Consider the following 10,175-nt stretch of genomic DNA (forward strand, 5'->3'; position numbering starts at 1 on the left):
CCACCATTTTAAACTTCATTGGCTGATCCCTCATGGTGACCCTGTTGGAGTCATGTCCAACCGGGTCATCAGGAGGGATCAGCCAATCGTGAAGAAGAAAATGTACTACTTCAAAATGGAGATTGCCTCAATGGCGCTGCCCATGCTGTCACAGATGAAATAATGGCACAGATACAAAGATGAGTCCTCTATCTATCTCTATGGATGGGTGTTAAACATCCCCCCTTGCATTGACACATGCTCAGCTGTTCAGTAAGGGCAAACTGTCCAGCCAGAGTGTCACTCAGCAGCAAAGACACACACACGAAGACTCCAGAAATAAACCGCCCCAGCAACTCCATCTCCCCCCTGTGGGCTACACACACATCTGTCCTCAGAAACCTCAAACCCTCCAATTACAGGGAGGAAACTCCCAGAATCCTCCACCCTGTCATCATCTGATTGGCTGGGGTCATTACCTAAGCAAACTGGGTAATCCAACACAAACCAGAAAAAAGATCCAAACTCTCCTAAAACATGAGACTATCTACTTCCTATGGGACTGAAACTCTTTATCAGCCTGCCTGGGGTTTAGGATGAAACCAAAATGAGAGGGAGCATTCTGCTGTGAGACAGTTGAGCTCTCAGTATCATGTCTTTCACTGTATCAGCTCTCCAACAACGCTTCCTTTCAAGTTCAGGTTTTTTATAACTCATCTTTACTTAACAGGTATGATATATGATGTTACAGGGGTTCTTGCCTCACTTACCATACCTTACTCAACAGCAGTGTGTGTAAGTAAATTCAATATCTGGTCCAATGGAGTGTTTGAGATATACAACACCTCCCTCTAGTGATTAAAAGGCACAACAGCAGACAGTCACATACTGCCAGATTGACCAACCTGTTGCATCAGTGTGAAGTCTGCACTCTGCACCCATTATGCCAAGACATTACAGACCATAACAGAAGTTAAGAGCAGACGTCATAGTCAATTTGGTTTATTATGTAAAATAAATAACACAAAGAAACAGAGTAATAATCAAATGAAAATGGTCTATTAAACTACAAAATGTGGGTGTTTGGAACCTGTTTGTATTTGCTGTTTAAACCACCATCCAGAAGTACTATTGAAAACTGAAGTTTATCTGGAATGTTTCAGAGAGATGACCTGTAATATAATCTCTACAGTTTTCTGTAGGGTATGAATAAACAGCACAGCAAGCGCATATATTCTGTTTTTTGGGAATACCATTTGCATTCGAAAGAACTGTACTAACACTAAAAGAACATACACTATATACGGTTGTAGTTGGATCAGACTTATTCTAAAAACACACAACATGTTTCAACAAAGACAAGAACCACAGTAGTGCTACTGGGCCAGATGATGAGTCCAAATAATCTACAGTGGCTTCCTTACCTCCTCTCCTTCACCTGGCCAGATATTTTAAGGTCAGTTTAGATGAAGGAAAGGAGACAAGGTAACCTCTCCAGCAGTTCCTCAGTGACCTGGGGGACCCATCCATCCCACAGTGAATCTAGCCTCAGCCTCCTAGCCAAGCCCCCAGAGCAGCAGCCCACCAATCAGGAGTCTCCAGTCATTATGGAAACAAACTCCTCCTGGTTGACTGGGAGAAAGAGAGAGAAAACTTTGTTTTGAACGCTGAACGTCACTTTAACATTTTAAATGGATGGTTATTCGGCTGAATGTGTGCGAGTGAGTATGCCGTGTTTGCTCCCTGTGTGTGTGTGTGTGCGCGCTCACTCTCTCCGTCTCCGTCTGTATCGAACTCATCTATCATGCTGCGTAGCTCCTCATCTGTGATATTCTCTCCAAGCTCTCTGGCCACACGTCTCAGGTTCCTCATGCTGATCCTCCCTGAGTCGTCATCATCAAACAGCTTAAAGGCCTTCAGGATCTCCTCCTTAGGGTTCCGCTCCAGCATACGGTCTGTCACTGAGACAAATAACATGGATAAACACACACAGGGTTAAATGCAGTGAATTTAGTTGACATGATACCTTACAGTACATGTCAGAGAGGCATGTCTGCTCTACATATCATATTTTGTCCAATCAGAGATCATTCAGGGTCCCTACCTCTTCCACATGAGTAAAGTAGACAGGGAAGAGGTACATTGGGGGGAGGGGCAGGGGTGTTTATGAGGGGGAATACAGGAGGAGTAGGAAGTGTGCAACATTAATAAAGGCACACACCAACAAAAGTGTGTGTACACTAATATTAGGCATGGAACTATTCAAATTTTGTGTAATTATACAACATGAAATTCAACACAGCAGGAACTTACCAACTTCATTAAAGTCATCAAAAGTTATTTTGCCATTGCCCTCTCTGTCGTAATCTTTTAGTATCTTCAGCACATCCACTTTCTTCACCTCAAAACCCAGAGCTCTCATTGCCACCTGTGGGTGAGAGAGAGAGTTAAGTATGATACTTTTACTGTCATATTAGACAGCAAAAGGGGGACAACAGAATACTAGTAATTTTATAAGGTAACTTGTAGGTAGAAGTTTACCTTGAGTTCATGGTAGTCTATCTCTTTGTCTTTGTCTGTGTCGAACAGCTCAAACGCCTCTTTGATTTCAAGCTTTTGCTCCTCAGTCAGCTCTCTCCTCTTCTTCCGCTTGGTTTTATCCACTGCCAGCTCAGTCCTGAACATCAGTGTCAGGTGTTGTGTCAAAATAAAGAAATAGCATAGATATACACACTTCATTGAGACTACAGACACATATTACACTGACAGTTGCTAAGGTTTACAGACACAGGTGGTTACTAGCTAACAATAGCTAGCTAATTATCAAACATATCTAATGTTATCTAGCTAGCTAGATGCTAACTCGCAACCATTGCCAACAAGGAAGCTAGCTGGCTGGTGCTAGTTTGTTTCACAGTTCTTGCTAGATGGTAATCCAATCGTTTCAATACTTTGCTCGAATAATAAACGAAATACCTTAAAGACAGACTCATCATTCAAGTTGTGGCTATGTAGACCTAAAATGTCAAGAGAATCCGACATAAACGTGCACAGCCCGTAACAGGCACAAGGTAGCCTCCAAAATCACAACAAACCACCTTGTAACAAATCCGTTAATCCGCGCCTGTTTCGCTGATTCCCATTCGTTGGTACATCATTGCTCCGCTACAAAGTCACTTTTGATTCGTCAAATGAAATCTCGCGTTGCTGCATATTTTCCTCCCGAAAAGACGTCCCGAAGTGCTTGTTGCACTCTGTCCAGTAGAGGGTGATGTATGTCCACATTGACAAGAGACGCAGTGACCAATTATGGAAAAGCCTCATGCATTAGATCTGTTTCACACTCTTTAGACCCAAGTGAAGCAGGAGGACTGGTAGGCCTACATTGCGATGACGAGACAACAGATGACTCCTCAAGATTATTCATATCCTTGCTATGTGATATCAGTTAAGCAGGATCAATGTACACACTTGATCTTCATTAGCAAAAGACTGCATATTGATGATAGCTACTTGAGAACTTAAGATATTTTTTTTTGAAATAGACTTTAAGTGCTCCCTGTCTTCCCAGTGGCCTACTTGGTGTGTGAACCGCTGACTGCTCATAATTTGCAGATAGTTGTTGACACATCAACCAGGATCAAGGGCCAGGGCAATTTGTGACTTGTTTTGGTAATTAGTGGCTGTATTGGAGGGGGAGTGGTTTCACTTCTCCTAGGCAATCAGCAATTAGTGTTAGTTCTTCAGTCTCCCCTGGTTTCTCAGCGACAGCTGTAAACGGCGGTTGTGTCAATGGTGGTTTTGTCGCAAAACTAAGACGTTTCTGCCGAGTTATTAGAGGAAGGCTCACTTGAGTATTTTACCTAGTTATTTACGGATTATCTAATTATGCTCTTTTGTGTGTTTTCTATACCTGTTCGCGCCTCTACCTGTAGGCTTCACAGACGCTCCCCACCCCTTGGCTGCAACCCTTCTGATTTAGTGTACCCTGCGCACACAACCCATGTGGAATTCCGGGTCTCTGGCAGCATTTGGAACTGCCGATCTGCGCCGAGTTCATCTCAGCCTAAGCTGCCCTTCAGTCTCTTGACTTTTTGGCCCAGACCGGAGACATGGATCACCCCAGAGAACACTGCTACTCCAGCTGCTCTTTCTTAATCTGACTATGTTTTCTCTCATAGTCCGAGAGCATCTGGTCGTTGCGGTGGTGGCACGGGTCTAGTCATTTCTCCTAAGTGGAGATTTTCAATTTACTCCCTCTCTCACCTGTCCATCTCCTCATTTTAATTCCATGCTGTCAATGTCACATGTCCACTCAAGCTAAACATTATTGTCATCTATCGCCCACCAGGTGCCTTTGAAGAGTTCCTCAATAAGCTTGACACCTTGATAAGCAAATTTCCTGACGATGGCTCACCACTCTTCGTACTTGGCGACTTCAACCTTCCGACGTCTGCCTTCGATTAATTTCTTTCCAACTCTCTCTTTCCCCTCCATGCCTCTTTTGATCTCACCCTTTCCCAATCCCCTCCAACTCACAAGGCAGGCAATACCCTTGACCTCATCTTTACTAGAGGCTGCTCACCTACTAATCTCACTGCAACCCCCCTCCAGGTCTCTGATCACTACTTTGTTTCCTTTTCTGTCTCCCTCTCCTCCAACCCTAGCCACTCAGCCCCTACCCAGATGGTCATGCGCCATCGCAATCTTCGCTCTCTCTCTCCCACTACTCTCTCCTCTTCTCCCTTCTGCTAAATCCTTCTCCCTCCTGTCTCCTGATTCTGCCTCTTCGACCCACTCTCCTCCCTTTCCACATCCTATGACTTGCACTGACCCCTTTCCTCCCGGCCGGCTCGGCCCTCCCCTCCTGCTCCGTGGCTGAGTGACTCATTGCAAGCTTACGGGCAGCTGAGCGAAAATTGAGGAAAACTAAACTCCCGGAGGACCTATCATCCTTTAACTCCCTCCTCTCTACCTTCTCTTCCTCTGTATCCGCTGCTAAAGCCACTTTCTACTACTCAAAATGTCAAGCTTCTGCCTCTAACCCTAGGAAACTCTTTTCCACCTTCTCCTCCCTCCTTAATCCTCCACCCCTCCCCCTCCCTCCTCCCTCTCTGCAGACGACTTTGTCAACTACTTTGAAAAAAGGTTGATGACATCCGCTACTCATTCACTCAGCCTATTGAGTGCACTGGTCTCACTCACACAGAACTACCCTACGCCTTGACCTCTCTCTCCCCTCTCTCTCCAGACGACATCCTGCGACTAGTGAGGTCTGGCCGCCCGACAACCTGCCCGCTCGACCCCATTCCCTCCTCCATTCTCCAGACCATCTCTGGAGACCTTCTCCCATTCTTCACTTCCCTCATCAACTCATCCCTGACCACTGGCTGCGTCCGCTCTGACTTCAAAATGCTCCCCTCCTCAAGAAACCAACACTTGACTCATCTGACGTCAAAAACTATAGACCTGTATCCCTTATTTATTTTCTTTCCAAAACACTTGAGCGTGCTGCCTCTGATCAACTTTCTCAAGTTCGCTCATGTCACCCCGCTCCTCCGCACACTCCACTGGCTTCCAGTCAAAGCTCGCATCCACTACTAGACCATGGTGCTTACTTACGGAACAGCAAGAGGAACTGCCCCTCCCTACCTTCAGGCTATGCTAAAACCCTACAACCTAACCCGAGCACTCCGTTCTGCCACCTCGGGTCTCTTGGCCCTCCCACCCCTACGGGAGGGCAGCTCCCGCTCAGCCCAGTCCAAGCTCTTCTCTGTCCTGGCACCCCAATGGTGGACCCAACTTCCCCCTGAAGCTAGGACAGCAGAGTCCCTGCCCATCTTCCAAAAACATCTGAAAACCTACCTCTTCAAACAGTATCTTAAATAATCTTCCTCCTCACCTCGACCCCTCCCTTAATCAGCACTTGCACTTGACACAAAATAAAAAATTCTAAAAAGGAATATTTTCACCACATTAAAACGAGAGTTCAGTTCACATAACAGGGTTGACCTTAAAATGAGGGACAGGTTTTTTTAACCTTCAAATGAATCACTAATCACATGAAATAAATAATAATCTTCAGAAATGACTATCAAAGCAGCACAATAACTAGGGCTTTTTAATTATGGTGAAAACTTGGAGAAATGTTGGGGTTAAGTGGTTAAAATCTTCCTGGAAGTAGTAGATGGTGCAAGAAAATGTCAACGTCTTTATTCATGTTAAAAATCAGATTTATTGAATTCTCCATGTGGTCTATATTAATGTGGTCCTCTGTAGCTCAGCTGGTAGAGCACGGCGCTTGTAACACCAAGGTAGTGGGTTTGATCCCCAGGATCACCCATACACATAAAATAAAAATGTATGCACGCATGACTGTAAGTCGCTTTGGATAAAAGCGTCTGCTAAATGGCATATTATTATTATTATTATAAAGGGCACTTCATTGAATATAACAGGCGTTTAAAACCCAATATTGGTACACATATTCGACATATAAAATATCAAAGGGACGCAAAAGGCACTCATTTCGTGGAACGACCCTACATTCAAACCACTCACCCAAGAACTCTCTCTTTATCTGAGTTCCAGTCTCTCTGTGATTCCATGTTCTATTATTGACCTTATCAACAACTGTTGCCTTGTCTGCAACAGGCTCTAACTTGGCATTAGATGCAGATCTAGGATCAGCTAACCTTGACAAAAACCTAAACGTTCCATTATAGGAGGAATTGCAAAACTGCTCTTAGATCAGTGTCTAGGGACTACTTTATTCTTCACTATGTTCACTTCCTATTCATTTATCAGGTGAGTAAAGCACACTGTCTGATTGGATGATTTAGAAATGAATTGGGTGTGTGCTTCTGTGGGATTGTTATATAATCTGCTGTGCAATGTGGTATGTTGTTATCTAATAACAGTCTAATTAAATTATCTCTCTCTCTCCTATGCCCTCAGACAAGTACTGACTGTGCCCAGAGTATTTTCTCACTGCCCTGGGTTACCACACACCCACACCCACACACACGCACGCGCACACACACCCTGGGTCATAAGGTAACATGAGGGGCGGGTGGGGGGCATGTGTGCTACAGTGAGAAGCAAATAGCCCAGAGCATGTTCTGCCCTGAGAACATATTCCAGGACTTCCAAATATCTGTGTTAGGACATACAAACAAACAAACAAACACACACACACACACACACACACACAAACACGTACTAGGTTGCCTTCTGACTGCGTCTCTCCAGCCAGTCCAAACCGGTTTGTGTTTATCTATGGCACAGTAGCTGCTCCTGTAGAGCATCAGCCAAAACTGTACTCAAGTGACCTCTCATCGTGTGTGTGTATGTGAGCGAGACTGTGTTTTGTGTGTGTGTGTGTGTATGTATTTCCTGACACATACTGTATATTGGTGGGTCTGTTCTGAACACACCACATCTGAAACATTTCAAGTTTCATTAGTCGTATGTACGGGATACACATGGTATACACCATCCAACCAAATGCTTACTTGCAGGTTACTTCTCAACAGCTAACAACAATAAGAAATAATATAAGATAAAGTAAAGGGCTCAGTAGAATATAATATTTTCTTTAGCATAAGTATAATAAAGGAAAGCACAATTGATAGTCCAATATTTACACGTGTTTTGGGGAACGGGGGATTGGGGTGCAAGTGTTTAAATTGTGTAGTATTTAGCAATCATAATAAAAGTCTGGTAGTAGCAGTTGTGATGTGTTTGTAGCATGAATGTATGTGTGTGTGTGTGTGACATGAGAACAGACCCCAGGGGGGAAACAACGCCTTTTTCCTGTTGCAGAGATATCTGACTTCCTGACCCACTACTTCTCAATATTACCACAACTCCTACACTGTAGAACAGGGGTGTCAAACTCATTCCACAGAGGGCAGAGTGTCTGCAGGCTTTTGTTTTTTCCTTTCAATTAAGACCTAGACAACCAGGTGGGGGGAGTTCCTTGCTAATTAGTGACCTTAATCAATCAAGTACAAGGGTGGAGCGAAAACCCGCAGACACTCAGCCCTCTGTGGAATGAGTTTGAAACGTGCTGATGCGAATGAAAAATACTAGTGTTCTCTCTCTCTCTCGCTCTCTCTCTGTATATTTATCTGGGTCAGGGTGGTGACTAAGATATGATGAAGTTCTAGCAAAGAATGGGACAGGCCTTGCTCAAATAGACACGCTAGGGTCTTTCCCTATGTGTGGGGGGTTGGAAACGGTGCACAGGCTCAGGTTTCAAAGATCTTTGTCACTCTATCCTGCGGTGCCCATTACAGTATTAACATAGTCTACTACATTATGAGATGGGCCTGAGACTCAGAGATAGGTGTAGAGGGAGAGAAAGAAATGGCTAGAGAGAGAGATAGAGAGAACAAGAGATGGATAGACAGAGATCAGATTACGTGTAGTGTCAGAGATTAAACTACCGAATCTGTCCACACTACTGTGTCCACTGTCCAGACCACAAAGAGGAACTAAGTTAGTAGTTCACATGAGCCTTAGCCAATATCTGCTCTGTGTGTGTGTGTTTGTGGTAAACTACTATTAGGCTGATTTGAGCGCTTGGAAATGTAAACATTCCTGGAACCCATGACGCATGTCTGTTTTGGGTTGTCTGCCTGTAGAGCTGTGTGTTTGTGTGTGTGTGAGAGAGAGAGAGAGAGAGAGAGAGAGAGAGAGAGAGAGAGAGAGAGAGAGAGAGAGAGAGAGAGAGAGAGAGAGAGAGAGAGAGAGAGAGAGAGAGAGAGAGAGAGAGAGAGAGAGAGAGAGAGAGAGAGAGAGAGAGAGAGAGAGAGAGAGAGAGAGAGAGAGAGAGAGAGAGCGAGAGAGAGAGAGAGAGAAAGAGCGTGTTGGAGGAGACAATGCTCCCTTGTCCTGTCTGGGTCTCCGGCATTGGAATGGAAAAAGAGAGCTAGAGAGAGAGAGGGAGGGAGGGAGGGAGGGAGGGAGGAGAGAAAAAGAGGATAGAGGGAGGGAGAGAGAGGAAGAAAGGGAGGGAAATAGAACCCACAAGAGACAGAAGGAACAGGCAGCTCTCCAAACCCTGCTGTAGTGTACACGGTGATAGCGGAACCAATAACTCCAAACCCTGCTGTAGTGTACACGGTGATAGCGGAACTAATAACTCCAAACCCTGCTGTAGTGTACACGGTGATAGCGGAATCAATAACTCCAAACCCTGCTGTAGTGTACACGGTGATAGCGGAACCAACAACACCAAACCCTGCTGTAGTGTACACGGTGATAGCGGAACCAATAACTCCAAACCCTGCTGTAGTGTACACGGTGATAGCGGAACCAATAACTCCAAACCCTGCTGTAGTGTACACGGTGATAGCAGAACCAATAACTCCAAACCCTGCTGTAGTGTACACGGTGATAGCAGAACCAATAACTCCAAACCCTGCTGTAGTGTACACGGTGATAGCGGAACCAATAACTCCAAACCCTGCTGTAGTGTACACGGTGATAGCAGAACCAATAACTCCAAACCCTGCTGTAGTGTACACGGTGATAGCAGAACCAATAACTCCAAACCCTGCTGTAGTGTACACGGTGATAGCGGAACCAATAACTCCAAACCCTGCTGTAGTGTACACGGTGATAGCGGAACCAATAACTCCAAACCCTGCTGTAGTGTACACGGTGATAGCGGAACCAACAACACCAAACCCTGCTGTAGTGTACACTGTGATAGCGGAACCAACAACACCAAACCCTGCTGTAGTGTACACGGTGATAGCGGAACCAACAACACCAAACCCTGCTGTAGTGTACACGGTGATAGCAGAACCAATAACTCCAAACCCTGCTATTGAAAGCGGGGCCAATAACCATGCTATTAATCAACTGAACTAATTCTTACACAGTTCACACGGTTTCTACAAAAAGGCTTCTTTATTTCAAACAAAGGAAGATCGTGATAGCATTCAGATCAGAAATTGGCTATACACAAACACGTACACAAACAGAAAAACGACAAATACAAAAATATATTGCACTTTGTATCAGTTTGGAAGTGAAGATCAACTTTGAACGACAATCTCGGTTGCGTTGATTTTGTTTTCAAAACCACAATTGACCTGTAAACATTTGAAATGTATTTTTGTCTTATTTTCTTTTACATCTGGCTGTTTCTTTACCTCTTATGTAAATACAGAGATTATTTCTGT

At 44.6% G+C, this 10,175-nt stretch overlaps 2 protein-coding genes across 2 annotated transcripts in view; both read right to left on the minus strand.

Moving 5' to 3' along the window:
• Window positions 1-965: 965 nt before the first annotated feature.
• LOC121583377 (centrin-3-like) lies at window positions 966-3,097 on the minus strand. The gene is made up of 5 exons (XM_041899556.1): window positions 2,956-3,097; window positions 2,521-2,656; window positions 2,293-2,407; window positions 1,749-1,940; window positions 966-1,611 (listed from the first exon to the last, which is right to left on the minus strand). Exons 1-5 carry the CDS (start codon window positions 2,973-2,975, stop codon window positions 1,568-1,570), a joined length of 507 nt encoding a protein of 168 aa, XP_041755490.1. The 5' UTR covers window positions 2,976-3,097; the 3' UTR covers window positions 966-1,567.
• A 6,784-nt stretch (window positions 3,098-9,881) lies between these two features.
• The window catches only part of LOC121582674 (arrestin domain-containing protein 3), a 6,204-nt gene continuing 5,910 nt past the window's right edge, over window positions 9,882-10,175 (minus strand). The window contains exon 8 of the mRNA XM_041898656.2: window positions 9,882-10,175. This exon is cut by the window's right edge and continues 889 nt beyond it. The gene's annotated coding sequence lies outside the window, so the exon portion shown is untranslated.

This window comes from Coregonus clupeaformis, chromosome 15, assembly GCF_020615455.1.
Source record: "Coregonus clupeaformis isolate EN_2021a chromosome 15, ASM2061545v1, whole genome shotgun sequence".
Lineage (NCBI taxonomy): Eukaryota > Metazoa > Chordata > Actinopteri > Salmoniformes > Salmonidae > Coregonus > Coregonus clupeaformis.

Coding starts and splice junctions, on each gene's coding strand:
- LOC121583377 (XM_041899556.1), bottom strand. CDS start 2,975: ATGATGAGTCTGTCTTTAAG. Junction 2,408..2,520: donor TAGACTACCATGAACTCAAG/GTAAACTTCTAC, acceptor TCTCACCCACAG/GTGGCAATGAGAGCTCTGGG. Junction 1,941..2,292: donor TGATGACTTTAATGAAGTTG/GTAAGTTCCTGC, acceptor TATTTGTCTCAG/TGACAGACCGTATGCTGGAG.